At 37.0% G+C, this 13,793-nt stretch overlaps 9 protein-coding genes across 9 annotated transcripts; 4 read left to right on the forward strand and 5 right to left on the reverse strand.

The window, feature by feature from the left end:
• Positions 1-594, reverse strand: PRCAT00005304001 (uncharacterized protein; the record flags this gene model as incomplete). Its single annotated transcript, XM_062955369.1, has 1 exon — positions 1-594. A coding segment is annotated over one exon (594 nt), but the record flags the coding sequence as incomplete, so codon positions are not given.
• A 552-nt stretch (positions 595-1,146) lies between these two features.
• Positions 1,147-1,506, reverse strand: PRCAT00005305001 (uncharacterized protein; the record flags this gene model as incomplete). The annotated part of the gene is made up of 1 exon (XM_062955370.1): positions 1,147-1,506. The coding sequence occupies one exon, from the start codon at positions 1,504-1,506 to the stop codon at positions 1,147-1,149; it is 360 nt and encodes a 119-aa protein (XP_062811979.1).
• Positions 1,507-1,785: 279 nt separating this feature from the next.
• Positions 1,786-3,378, reverse strand: PRCAT00005306001 (uncharacterized protein; the record flags this gene model as incomplete). Its single annotated transcript, XM_062955371.1, has 1 exon — positions 1,786-3,378. The coding sequence occupies one exon, from the start codon at positions 3,376-3,378 to the stop codon at positions 1,786-1,788; it is 1,593 nt and encodes a 530-aa protein (XP_062811980.1).
• A 761-nt stretch (positions 3,379-4,139) lies between these two features.
• Positions 4,140-5,510, reverse strand: PRCAT00005307001 (uncharacterized protein; the record flags this gene model as incomplete). Its single annotated transcript, XM_062955372.1, has 1 exon — positions 4,140-5,510. One exon carries the CDS (start codon positions 5,508-5,510, stop codon positions 4,140-4,142), a length of 1,371 nt encoding a protein of 456 aa, XP_062811981.1.
• A 160-nt stretch (positions 5,511-5,670) lies between these two features.
• PRCAT00005308001 (uncharacterized protein) lies at positions 5,671-6,654 on the forward strand (the record flags this gene model as incomplete). The annotated part of the gene is made up of 1 exon (XM_062955373.1): positions 5,671-6,654. The coding sequence occupies one exon, from the start codon at positions 5,671-5,673 to the stop codon at positions 6,652-6,654; it is 984 nt and encodes a 327-aa protein (XP_062811982.1).
• A 139-nt stretch (positions 6,655-6,793) lies between these two features.
• PRCAT00005309001 (tRNA splicing endonuclease subunit) lies at positions 6,794-8,197 on the reverse strand (the record flags this gene model as incomplete). The annotated part of the gene is made up of 1 exon (XM_062955374.1): positions 6,794-8,197. One exon carries the CDS (start codon positions 8,195-8,197, stop codon positions 6,794-6,796), a length of 1,404 nt encoding a protein of 467 aa, XP_062811983.1.
• Positions 8,198-8,438: 241 nt separating this feature from the next.
• Positions 8,439-8,705, forward strand: PRCAT00005310001 (SAGA histone acetyltransferase complex subunit; the record flags this gene model as incomplete). Its single annotated transcript, XM_062955375.1, has 1 exon — positions 8,439-8,705. The coding sequence occupies one exon, from the start codon at positions 8,439-8,441 to the stop codon at positions 8,703-8,705; it is 267 nt and encodes an 88-aa protein (XP_062811984.1).
• Positions 8,706-9,371: 666 nt separating this feature from the next.
• On the forward strand, positions 9,372-10,358 carry PRCAT00005311001 (cationic amino acid transporter; the record flags this gene model as incomplete). The annotated part of the gene is made up of 1 exon (XM_062955376.1): positions 9,372-10,358. One exon carries the CDS (start codon positions 9,372-9,374, stop codon positions 10,356-10,358), a length of 987 nt encoding a protein of 328 aa, XP_062811985.1.
• Positions 10,359-10,742: 384 nt separating this feature from the next.
• Positions 10,743-13,775, forward strand: PRCAT00005312001 (Zn(II)2Cys6 transcription factor; the record flags this gene model as incomplete). The annotated part of the gene is made up of 1 exon (XM_062955378.1): positions 10,743-13,775. The coding sequence occupies one exon, from the start codon at positions 10,743-10,745 to the stop codon at positions 13,773-13,775; it is 3,033 nt and encodes a 1,010-aa protein (XP_062811986.1).
• Positions 13,776-13,793: the final 18 nt, after the last annotated feature.

Genomic DNA, 13,793 nt, shown 5'->3' on the forward strand with positions numbered 1-13,793 from the left:
AAGATGAGCCATATCCGGCTTTATTATGCGTCTTCTATCTAAAGGAGGTCTCAAAATAGATGTCCTCCCAAAATAATGGTTCCTATCACAAATGTCATGATAAAGTTCGTTGATTGAGTCAGCAATCTTCCCATCAAAATATCGCTGGATAACATCTTCCGCATTTGTAGCATCGCCGAATGGATATCTATACGTCATTGATAACAATGGAGCTTTGATATCGGAACCCTTAAGAGCATTATCAAGTGGAGCGAGGTAGCTAGTTTTGAATTCATCAGAATTCATCTCCTTGAAGTCTGCTGTAGTCATTAGATTAGTTACGAAGTTAAGGAGCGGTATGGATGCTCTTGTTTCAACCGATACTGACGCATCACTCTTGGGTACTATTCTTTCTATTTTCTCCAGAGATAGTTCATCTTCTGGTATATAACTACGAATCCTTAATAAATGAGTGTCTAATAAGACTCGGGCATTTTGCTCATTATCGTTCTGTACCTTTGTAAAAAGTGCTGGTTTTATCTTGATGCACTCCCTAGCAGGATCGTCGAAAGCGATTTCCTTGCTTTCTTCCCCTGAGAAGTACATACATGGCATTAAAATGATATATGTTTGTTCTTACTTATCAAGTTAACTTTGAAATAAATCTTTTTGTTTTGCTTGCACGTTTCCTCAGATAATTTAGCTAAGCGTACTTATGTAAGAACTAAGTATAGTAAAAGATGCCACTCGACTCTTAAATCCCGTCTACTTTATTCCCTAGTAAGACAGGGCTTCCACTTTCCTTTATATATCGTAATATTTGTGCTTTGTTATGATTATATCACATTTGCAGCACTTAATGGATTCGATAAACTTGTCAGCTGATCAGCCTGTAATTCACAGATCATAGCTCAAGTAACTCGATGCTTTAGGGTATTCCGTTGCGGAGTTAAATGTGCTTGTAAAGAAAATCCTTATCAACGTAGAAGGGCGGTTGGGTTACAAGAGGTTGTAGAGAGAGGCATTTAGTTGACATAATTTCAAAAGTTTTATTTATGGTGACAACTTCGAAATAAAGTTTAGGCAAGAAGAGGACATCAAACTTCCATAAAGAGGTTTCATTTGTATGTTTTGCATTTATTCAGTCGTAAATATACATTTCATAATTCATTGATGGTCATCAGGCGTGCTAGGAGTTTTCTTGCTTGATACTTCACGATTCCATTCATCCCGAAAATATGCATTCCTTTTTAAATCCTCTTCTAATGCTATTTGTTTACTGATTTTAGCCTTTGAAACGTCCGTTTCGAATATTATTCCGACAACATTCCAACAAATCAAATACCAAAACTTGTAAGGTGTCTTGAAGAACCTAGTATTTGGACCACGATTATACTTGTAGCTAAAATAATATCCAGTAACCAAGCCTATCAATGTGCCTTTTAGCATACCAGTGAACCCAGCTTGCCAAAGTTGAGTACTTATTTGATCCAATCTCTCTTTTTTAGACTCTGAGACGTTCACCATAGTTAGAATATAAGATAAATTTCAAAGAAAATATTTCTTTCATATAGACTCAGTGCGATAAAGCCCTATTTCACCGATAATCGCGAAAGAGATTTGCGCCCATAATATAAGGAGAGAGGCCCGATCAGCAAGTAAAGAGAGATTTCTAGCTGGTATCTTCAAGTTACTTATAATTAGTGCCAATTCAGAGTGCAAGCGCAAGTGCAGAGTGTAAAGTGTATACCTGTTAGCATTTATTATTTACCCATTCTATATTAAAACTTAGATGCAAAAGATATTTCAGAACTCTACTGTTATACCTCCTAAATTAAGAAGTCTTAGAGTGGGAATATCATGTTTTAGTGAATTTGCAAGACGGTGTATGCAACTGTGAAGCAAAAGCTTTTTAAAAGGTAGTAGTTTTGGATTGTCGATAACGGGCTTGTCATCCAAGTTCAAGAAGGAATTGACGGAGAACAATGTTTGATTAAGATAACGGAATTGCGTCTTTAGCCCATAAGCAAGGTTATACAAAAGCTTTAGGTTTTCTTTGTTTTCTGGGACATACTTGACCTGTGGGTTAGATTCAAAGTTCAGGAAGGTTTGATAGTCAAAGAATGGCTTTTTTGAATTCTTCATGAAAGATCCTCTAGTCTTAGAGCACAGCTCACAAGAACACTGGTTGACCAAAACGTCAAAAGGAGTAGCGTTATCAGTCTCGAACAAATGTGCTGCAGACTTGATCCAGGTGTAAAAAAAATCAGGTATAATGAGCTTCTTAAGACCACGCACATTCGAGAGCTTACTCCATAAATCATCCATGCTAAAACAACCATCCTCGAGTCTAATAAGATCACTAAAATTTAAATAAAGTTCCTCAGCGCATATGCTTCCGGAGATCAACTCCTCTTCAAGACAGTTCTTGAATTGCAAGAGATTTTGAGGTAAAATTTCTGAATTATAGTTGACTAACGCAAGCCTTTTGACGTAGATGAGATCATCTGATCGGGTTATCCAATCGTTGAAAAACTGCTGAATGCAATTACAGTTTTCGTGGATGCAATTAATTTTGAGTTCGAATTCCGATATTTTATCAAAATTGATAACTTCATTGACTGAGCCAAATGAAAGCATTGAATTATCTCTAATATTGTGGGAAGCGCTAATTGATAACTTTTTAAGATTATGCAATCTAAGCTTTCCCTTGAAAACATTAATGAACTCAGTTGTAGATGCTGGGGAATCTAAAAACAACCCATTGAGGTTGCTTAGATTGTTTAGTATATCATGATTTAATTTCTCTGTAACATTATGGAAATTTTGATGCTCGATATAGAGGTCCAAATCTTTTAGATTCTCGTTAAAGGGCAAGCCCACAAGCTCGTCAATATTAAACACAATCCAATTCTTTAAATGACGGACTTTGTTACTGTATACCGAATGTACTTCGAAGTTATCTTCGTCCTCCAAGTACGTCATAGAATTTCCCATTACAAATTGATTGAGCGATTTAAAGTTTCTTATGTTTCCAATGTCAAAATTGACGAAATAGATCTCATGGCTGTGGCTCTCCCACAACACCATGAGCTTCTTGTACAACGGATAGTAATCGTAGCTCACCATATTTGATTGAGAGTGAATAACGAGTTTATTCATGAGACTAAAATTGTCTCCTGAAAGGTTGGTCACAAACCTGTCTAATTGTTCCACATCCAACACTGAGTAGTCCTTGGCATCCACTCTTGAATCCATCACCATTATGTTAGAGTACAATCGCTTGTTCGCCATTTTATGAAGCTCCTTACAACAATAAGAGAGCAGTACTATCTCTTGCTGAAGGCAGATGCCCATCACTTGCTCGATCACTTCATAGGGTAACAATAGTAATGTCATTTTAACGTCAACTATGTTTATGTGCTGAAGTTGAGATATGATATCACGCACGGAGTCAGTTTTGAATTGATCTATTGAACACTTAAGACAGTTGCTAGTATCTGCCAGCCTCTTACAGTAAAAACCTTTTCTTTTTTATCAATAATACTAGATCTGATTATCTAAAGTAGATTCAAGTCTTTTATATAAACAAAACTGTGTTGCAAAACTTTACGCCACGTTTGAATTGAACCCTTTGTGCCCAGAATGTCTATAACATAGCTATGGTAATAATAGAGCAAGACTAGAACGATCCATGCTAAAACGGGCCGAAAGTAAGCATACGTTAATGTATCCCTTACTCATAATAGAATCAAGAAAATTGACAATTGCTTTGGTCACAGAATTTGCAACAAAATAGGCTCCACTGCGGCGCTTGAACGGCAATAGGAAAGCGCTAAGGAGGATCCAGCAAAACTTAGCGAGAAGGGAGTACGGTCTAACGGGGAGGTGCACATAATATATGTCCAGATTCGCGAAGGTCACCCGTTAAGAGTCTTTGGAAGCGACCACAATAGGTGGATGGACGCCGCACCTTCGTGGCAAGTCGTCCTTGTAGTGTGGGGAAGATATTTGTGTTTTGACTTTGGCTGCGAAGGTAGCCAGGCGAATATTTACAAATAATGAGACTGAACGAACGTGTTGTATTAAATGCTATATGAGAGAAGAAGAAGTAGAGAAAGAGGGACGAAGAATCCATCCTGTCTACTCAATGCTTAAAATCACGACATCCATCTATCGCTAGTGCTCATTGTGCCCTCTATTCCGTGGCCAAACCTAGTGAAATTGATAGTTTCAAGGCGAGCAAATACATTTGACTTGCTTAGAGCTATTGCTCGGAGTCGCGAGAAGATCTTACCTCGAAGTAGGTTTTGATCAATGAGGCATATCAAGACGTTCTCGATGGTGGAGTCGTCTTCAACGTTACATAGTAACGTTAAGTAATCTAAATGAGGACGGTCGGGTCCGAGAGCGAATTGAAGACCATGTCTAATTGTATCGTATTCAAGTTTCAGTGGACGGCCAGTGGATTTCCAGATGTTTTTGAGTAGATTACGAAGGAGAACCACCTTAGCCTTCGAAGCCACAAGAAGTAACAAATCGTACTGTTTGAGGTACTTGTAATTACTTACAACAGTGGCGTTGTATCCAGCGATGTTTCCCACGCGAATATAATTGTAGAGAAGACTGTAAATTCCAAAGAATTCTGGTTCGTCTGTGTAATATGTGGTTCTCAAGTAAGCGAAGTTTGGTCTCTTTCCAATGACAATGCTGATAGGTAAAAGATACCTTAAAATGTTGGTAATGTTTCTATTATTTTGAAGAAAAGGACAACGCAATAAACACCAAGTAAAATTCTGGTAGGCATCTACGAGCTGATCCTTCATCATATAGAACCTTGCTAAATAATAGCGGTAGCGGATTTGCTCATTAATCTCAAAACTTGTAAATGATAAGTTAGCATTGTTCATGTTGGAAAATATATTTCTGCAGAGCAATGGATTTGACAAGCGAAAGTATATCGAGCAAAGCTTACCTCCCACAAATAAAATAATAGATTTTTTCAAAGGGTTATCATTAGTATCTCCTAATTGTGATCTAATATTGTTAAAAATTTTCAACAAAATGGATGCCAAATATGCTAGCCGTGGTCTTGCGCAATTGTCTTTATAGTATAATTGATGATCAAGCTTAACTGCCATTGGGATAATAATATTGATTGTACTTTTCACTAAGTAGCTCAAAACTTGTCCACGATTATAATTACTAAATGCTACTGAGACATCATTGAGAAACAGCGTATACAAGTCAAAAGATTCTAAGACAGACCAGGGATTCAATTGATTGCTCAATTTGATGAAGCTAAATACCACTTCATTAAATGCTAGCCAGTCATCGTTATATAAATGTTTTGAGTCAATCATTTCATGTATCTGTTTCTCTCGTTTAAAAGGTAGACTGTTTATCTTCACTATATAAGGATTTGTTTGAGGATCCAAATTTAATAAGGCCAAAAGCTCAACAGCCTGTTGATTAGATGAGAGACCACCACATCGTGATAATCGATCCAAATATTCTTCAAGAACATCCATTCGATAGTGTCAGTCTGCTGGGAATTATGTTGATGATATCGCTCGGATTATAATTTTATTTTTTTTTTATTTTCATTTTTTTCTTATACTCTTCTTCACTATATTTCCATATTTTTAATGCTTCAAGTTGTTTTCATAGAAGAAACACGATAAGAAAGGCATGTCACTTCTTCCTGCTTCGAAGACATCAAGAAGACGTAAGAATAGGCAGAAAAGCTCAAAGTCTGACAGAGAGGGTAACAAGAACTTCAAGTTAGCTTTTCGCCATCTTCCTCAGGACCTTAGCGAAGAACAATTTGATGAACATATCGCTTCCTACAAAGATCCTAGCTTAAAGATTGTCAGCAAATATTATGTTCAAGGAAGTGCTTCTCAAGGCATATACAACAAACCAATCTACTCTAGAGCATACATATTACTAGAAAACGAAGAGGCTTACAATGCTTTCTCTAATCAGGTACGTGGAAAGCCCTTTGGATCATTGAATAGCACCAATACAGTACCAGCAATTGGAAGAGCTCTATATGATAGAATGCCTAACAATTCTGGTCTGAAGAAAAAAGGCAAGGAATCGTTGGAGAAAGACGACCTTTATCAAGAGTTCTTGCGGCTTTTTGAAGAAGACAAGGTGGACGACTTCAGTATAAGTCAAATATTAGAAAGGAAGCGAAGAGGGGCCAAAAAAGGGAACAAGGAAACTAAGAAAAAAGGTGCTGGTGAGAAGGAGTCGAAGAAAGAAGGGAAAAAGAAAAAGGACAAGATTAAGGTTGCTGATAATCTTGAAAAACCCGAATCCAAAACTCAGCTGGTATCTGAGTCTAAAGGCACAGAGAAAGAAAGAAAGCGTAAAAGAAATAGAAAGAAACGGGGAGCTGAAAAAGCTGAAAAGCCCCAAGGTCCTCAAGATCTGGACGCCAGTGTCAATGCAAGTATTAAGCTCGGAGCCGAGAAAGAAAAGAATCCAAAACGCAGGCAAAAAAGAAAGACTGCTGCAGAGAAGAAAGTCCGGGCACGAGGAAAGCAGAACCAGGATGGAAAAGGGGTCTCTGAAGCTAAAAGTTCTACAGAAAATATACCAGGAGAACCCACCAAGAAAATTTTAACAAGAAATTCCAAGAACAACTCTGAAGACCAAACGAGTTAAAACATCAAACTTGGTTCCTTTGCATTAGGTTTTATTATTATACTTATTCATGTGTACTACCAATAGGGTTTGAACGAATATATATGTGCATTTATGCCAAACAAATATGCTGAATCATTGTAGTAAGGAGCTAGCCTCCTTAAACATTTTCTAACCAGATGAGTCCATGCTCTTTTTTATTATACATTTCATTTAAATCATCAACTTGGGCTCCTCTAAGCGTAAAATCGGCTTCACATAAGTGGGTGAAATTCAAAACACCGTTGCTTATAGTTGCAATAACAAAAGATCTACCAGACACGCCATTTCTAAGCTTTTGGTCCCTTAGCTTTAAATAAGTATTTCGCTTCTGGACTTTCGGATCTAGTTTCTTCTGGTAGTCCTGTCTCTTTTGAAATCTGATCTCTTTTCTCGTTGGGAGATCTGTTACCTTTTTCTTCTTCTTCTTTACGAACGAATCCTTTTCAGGCATCTTTTCGTACGGCAACAAGTGGTTTATTTCATTAAATAGTGCTTGTATTGTTTCCAACGTTGGGAATGAGACCTTGTCCGTATTGACAATGCATATTTGGAAATCTGGCATAGGAGGATCTTTTTTGGAAAACTTTGGGGTCGGCTTCCAGACATTATATGCTATGTTATATTCATGTTCTTTCTTTTTTTGACCACTAGATAAACTATCGTATGTTGAATAGCTGGTGACCATCCTTAAAGACTCAAATACTGAAGTATAATTGAAGTAATGCTTAGTAGTATAATGAAGATGATGACTGGTTCCTTGAGAAAGGATTCCAAACTTCCTCAAGCCATTTAGAAGAAATCTAAAGCACTTATTTTGGAAGTAATAGAGAGTTCCTTTAAATAAACTTGAAATAAATGCTAAAGACTTCACTTGAGTCATAGCTCTGTATCTATCTGCTTGAGAAGATTCATTCAACCGCTTGAAATCACGTACTAAGTATCCATGCCTTTTCAAGTAGGAAAAGACATGTAGATGATCCATCCATTCTGGATTTCTATCAAATGCCAAACTGTATAAATGGCTCAATGAAAGTGGCTTCAAAGTCTCGTAATTAAAATCACTGCTATCGTTCTTTAAGAATTCATCAAATAGCTCATCTCCTAAATATATAGACATAGATCCTCTCTCGACTAAATAGACAGTCTCTATAGGGTTCAAATAGACTCCATTCATATTCTTATGGGATAGCCTCAGTGGCTCACCGATATCTCTGAAAAAGTTACCCTTCACTTGTGGTACAATGCTTCTACTTTCGAGTGGTATCCACACAGATATCAATTTCTGCTTAGCATGGTGACATCGTTGCTCATCTAAAACAGAATACATCGAGTTACGAGACTCCTCTAAAAGGTTTGCCTGAACATCAGTTCCATCTGGCTCAAAGTCTTTCTCACCTCGTTTAGGTAGACTCTGGCCCTTGTCCATCATGTTACTTAGATGCTTCCAATCTTGGACCTCATCTTCCATATCATAATCATTAGAGCCCCATTTCTCCTCCTGGTGGTCGTCAGATTGCATCATAATGTGCAAATAATATCGTTCTTGACTTCATTTTAAATCTTTTTTTGGCATGCGACCTTGATATCTATGAAAAATATTTCAATAGTTAAAGACGATAAGTCAATAGTAAAAGGTGACGATTAATATGAAAGATCAAGTGTTCACTTATCAAGTTCTTGTAAGTAAACTATCTAGGTGACTTAGACTTTTTGCAACTTCTTTTCAACTAACTTTCAATTAGGCTGAATCACTTTTTCAAGACATGATCAATAATTTGATAAGGCAACAGATATTGAATAATGTTGCAAGGCATCAGTCGATAAGAGAAACTTTGGGTACGGATCAAGTTAAAAGCGTTATATTAAACACAACTGTGGGGTCAAATAAGGATATCTATGGACAAGATAAAGAGAAGTTGAAGGCAGCAGAAACATCGAAATACTTGCAGTGTGAAAACTGTGGTAGAAAGATTGCTGGAGGACGGTTTGCACAACATACGAATAAATGTCTAGATAGAGCAAGAAGATAAACTGAAGCTATAGACGAGATGTATCTCTCTTTCACACAAACACAAGAAATATTGCTGCATTGGAGAACATATACATATTCATAGCCACTAGTATCAGAAAAGTCGTCGAAGAGATCCCCCAAACTTTCTGAGTTAGCTATCAGAATTCAGTGGCACATGGTACCCTCATCGATATCGGGGACCCAAATTTCACGAAATTGAGCAATTATTCCATGTTTCAATTACCTATCAGTCATTTAACTGTCAAGAAACCAGCTCACATTGAAGGTAGCTTTCACGCCCTCGGGTACTTACAAAGCTAATGCTTGAGTCTATTAGAGGCTTAAGAAGTAGCCAACTGGCAAAGCCCCTGAGGTCATCGTTATTCAATTGCCAGTGGTTGCAATTTATCATTTCTTACATGCATTTTACAATCGCTATACTTCGAGCTTTCAAATCATATTATAGAGCATTTAAAAGACGTCTTACAGAAACCACTACGTTAGTAGCACTCTCTGACCGTGTAGCTAATACATAGTTAAAAATATCCCGTTTAATGTCTTCTGAGTGAAAATAGTTTATATGAAGTCTTCCTATACTGAAAATTTTTGGACTATCGAGGTCGAAGATAACTTACTTCCATGTATATAAGAAAATATACAGTAAAATAGTGGAGTGAATAATATAATGGCACCGCCTCCACCTATAGTGATCGATTCACAAGCTGTCAGTGGAATTACAGGATCCATTTCTTTGGCATGCTGGATTATTGTCTTTGCTCCACAGATATATGAGAACTTTAGAAGAAAGTCATCTGAAGGTTTATCGCTTCTGTTCATTATATTGTGGTTGTTAGGAGACCTTTTCAACGTATTAGGATCCATATTACAGGGAGTATTGCCAACTATGATTATACTAGCAATCTATTATACCTTGGCAGACATAGTATTATTAGGTCAATGCTTGTTATATGGAAATGGAGAGAAGACCGATTTAATTCACTTGTCACCAGCAAACCCAATGAGTGAAGATGTTTTAGAAACAGTTTTGTCAAGTGACGGTCGTGGGAGAGTTACTGACGAGGACTTAGAGGAAGAAAGAAGAGAAGAAGCAGACCTAGAAGGAGGTAACAGTGAACTTGGCGATTATGATTTTACCAAATCATCTTCAACGACAAGCTCGGCAATTAAAAACGCTTTGTTTAAGTCATTTTTGGTTGTATTGGTGATTTTAGCTGGTTTGGTAGGTTGGTATGTCTCGAACAAGAATAACTCAAAGAAAGGCGGAGACCACAAACCAGACAAGTTAGTTTACGACCCCTTAGCCCAGCTTTTCGGCTGGTTGTGCGCTTTCCTTTATCTTGGTTCTAGAATCCCCCAGATTGTCTTGAATTTTGAGAGAAAATCTTGTGAAGGAATTTCTTTTATGTTCTTTTTGTTTGCCTGCTTGGGTAATTTGACTTATGTCATTTCGATTTTGGCTATAGATACAAGTCTTCAATATTTATGGGTCAACTCCTCGTGGTTGGCAGGTTCACTTGGAACTCTCGGTTTGGACTTTACAATTTTTGTCCAGTTCTTCATATACAATGAAGAAGGGGACGAGGAAGACTCATCAGAAGAGCTGAGCTTACTTAGAAGGGTCGATGAGCCGCAATATGGAACCCTCACATAAAAAGTATTAAAAGTATTAAAAGCTCTTTCATTTTATGAATTAAGAAAGCAGCACTGTAATTTAAAAATTCCAAAGTCATATATAACTATATAACTATCAAGAAACAATTCTCTCGATACAGTTGGCTCTATCAATAGTCTTCCGTAATATTCTCCAGCTTTGTTAATCGCTTTCTCCATGTTCGCTATCATTTTGTGTCATATTTTACCGAGATGGCATATAAGAATGACGCAAGGTCCTTCGTAAACTTACCTTTTTGCCATCCATTCCTATTTGTATACGGAACTCATACTGCCACTTTAAGGTGAAGAGTCCTCATATATATCAAGAATTGAACATTTTTGTTATCTAAGCTCACAGGTTCAAACAAATTTCAATTTATATATGACTCCTACTGCTTCTCAGGCAATAAAACGAAGGAAAAGACTGAGTCTTGTATGTGACAATTGTAAAAGAAAGAAGATAAAATGTGACAAGGCATTACCTTGTTCCCAGTGTCAGAAGGCTAATTTGGTAGATAGCTGCAGATACCAAATTGGGTCTGAAGGTATTTCTGGAAAACAGAATTTTTCTCTACCATATGTATCCAGTGCAAAGAATCCCATTGCATTTGATGACAAAGTAAATGATAGAGGAAGAACCAAGTCCAAGAGAAGAAAGAATCAACCTGATGACACGTCACTCTCTATGGCAGAGCTTTCAAGATTGAAGAATAGACTCGAGCAAATTGAATCATCAATGAAGAGGTATAGTAAGTCTCCAGATTCGAGAGTTCGAAATTTTGAACCATTGAATAAGGTAAATAGTCTGTCTGACACTTCGCCTTACGTAGAAGGGTCATCGAAGAATAAGTCGAACAACAGTACACCGTTGAACAATAGTACCCCTCGAGATCGGATATCAAGTCTTTCTTCGAGCGATGATACAAGAACCAATTCCCTTTTTTCATCAGAGAGCTCGAGCGATACTTCTAAAAGCACAACTTCCACAGAAGACCCCAAAAAGAGGAGCCTAAATGGCTTGAATTTGTATGACAGCCCTTCTGATACTATTAACTTCTACGAAAATTACGTTCCTTTTTGCGTTACGGAATCCAGGAAAATGAATTTTGGTCCATTTTCGTGGGCAGGATTAATGAAGAGAGATAGAGGATTACAGTTGTTGTGGGATTATTGTGATAATGAAATGGTCGCCGATGACAAATTGAAAGTCCTACTCTCTAACAGTAAAGAGACAGAAACAACATTTCATAAAAAAATGTTGGAAGGAGAAGGTTTCGAAGATACGATTCCATACCGTTCTATTGTATCTGCTAAACTTGAAAATGGGATCAAGGCATCTCAATTAAATCAAAATACACTACAATTGGGATTGACATACTATGACGGCAAAATTGATAGAGAATTAGGCTTGATTGATAAAGTAAGAATGGTTTTACCTAAAAAGTTGGTTATAAGTGAATTATTGAAACGATATTTCACCGTTTTGTATTCATTTATGCCTTTTGTGGATGAGGAAATGTTTCTATCAGAAATTACCCGTATAATAGGACCGCTATCAACGGATGACACGAAAACGAAAAAGATAAAAGCAGAAAAGAAACTAGACTTGGCTTATATCGGGTTACTTTTGATCATCTTAAGATTGTCATACCTTTCTTTGTTCAGCAATAAGAATTCTGTCAATGAGAATATTTTAAAAATCCCAAACCCTTGCGAGAAATCTAAGGCAACCAAGTATCTTTTGCTAAACCCAGTTAACATTGACACAATTGATATTGCTCAAGAATGCCTAGACCAGTTTCAATTATTGCGGAAGACAAGCTTTCCAGTTTTACAATTAGCTTTTTACATGAGAATGTATCATTCGTACGCCCCAGAGGATGGTGATGGTGTAGATGGAGGCGACTTGCCTGTTTTTAATGCACTTTTAGTTCAAATGGCATACTCTTTGGGTCTCAATAGGGAACCTCTGAAATATCCGGAAGTATGCGCGAACCCAAGGATCAATCATTTAGGAAGAAAAATATGGTTTGCTTTAGTGCATTATGATCTATTTAATGCCTATCAATACGGAAACCCAATGACAATAGACAGATCTTATTATGATACCAAACCCCCATTTTATGAAGATATAGCTGCAAATGTAAAGGACAAAACTCTTGACAAAGGTGTTACTCAAACTTTCAATGGGTGCTATAGAATAATTGGAATAATGAGTTCAATACTAAGAATGTGTCTTTCTGTTGAGGCTCGTGTACCCGTTGCCGATCTTTGTACCTTACTAACAACCCTAGAACTTGAGTTAGAAAGACTTTATGGCCATTTGGGAGAATCATTAAAGCTTCCATGTGAAAACGTCACTGGTATGTTTGAAAAAAGTTTCAGAATAAAGGTCTATATGTCCATTAAATCATTCTTGAGTGCGATATATTTTCATTTTTATCTATATTACGAGGAGAACAACATCCTGTTGTCTTTCTTTTACTTAAAGAAGGTAATATCAATTGGAGCAACAGATATTATGCCTTATTATTTCGAGCTATTGGCAAATGATAATAGCATTTTCGATATGATGATTAATCCAACGCTAGAAGCTGTGCTTCACAAATGTAATCAAGTCCATCTTTCGCATATCATAAGAGTGAATTTTATAATATACTATATGAAGAATCAACCGAATCATGATTCAATGTGTATAAATGACAGGAACTACTGCACATACTATAAGACATTATGCAATATATCTTCTTGTCTTACGAGATGTGCGGAGGTTTCAATTGCTGCAATCTCCAAGATTAGCAACCGATATTATTACGCCTGGAGGATTACCAAGATCCATACCCATCATTTGAAAATTATTACTACAAGAGAGTTTTATGATAAACATTTTGATGTGGCTAAAGACCTCTGCGTTCCACGCTTTTCTTTGGAACAGCTACTTGAGATCATTAATATTTGTGAAGCTACGCTTAGCAAGCTAGGAAAAGTAGGTAGTATAGCGAACGATTTTTGTCCTGGCTGCCCAGAACCTGAGAGCAATGTCACTAAAAATACATTTGACGGTAATGAGACTGATACCACGCCTTTTAGTGCTACAGATACATTCAAAATGCAAAATAATCAGATGTTTAGACCATCAGAAACACCTGACATAGAAAAGTTGCCCCAGCAAGATCCTACTAACGACTTTGGACTTGACTTTAACACTAATGCGGAAATCGATCAAGTTTGGCTTGACATACTTTCCTTCAAATATGATAAGATGAATGATGGAGAGATGTTCTTTGATAACGTCTCAACTGTTGATAGTTCTTCAAACACGGATCTGGCTGGTCCGATCTTGTCTAAGGAACCTAAGTCAAATGGATTTTCGAGTACTGTTAACAATTATGACTTATTCAATAATTTTCGTTAAATAGTTTTCTGTCTATAG

This window comes from Priceomyces carsonii, assembly GCF_900007245.1.
Source record: "Priceomyces carsonii strain CBS4050 genome assembly, scaffold: Debaryomyces_carsonii_scaffold_6, whole genome shotgun sequence".
In the NCBI taxonomy this organism is placed as follows: Eukaryota; Fungi; Ascomycota; class Pichiomycetes; order Serinales; family Debaryomycetaceae; genus Priceomyces; species Priceomyces carsonii.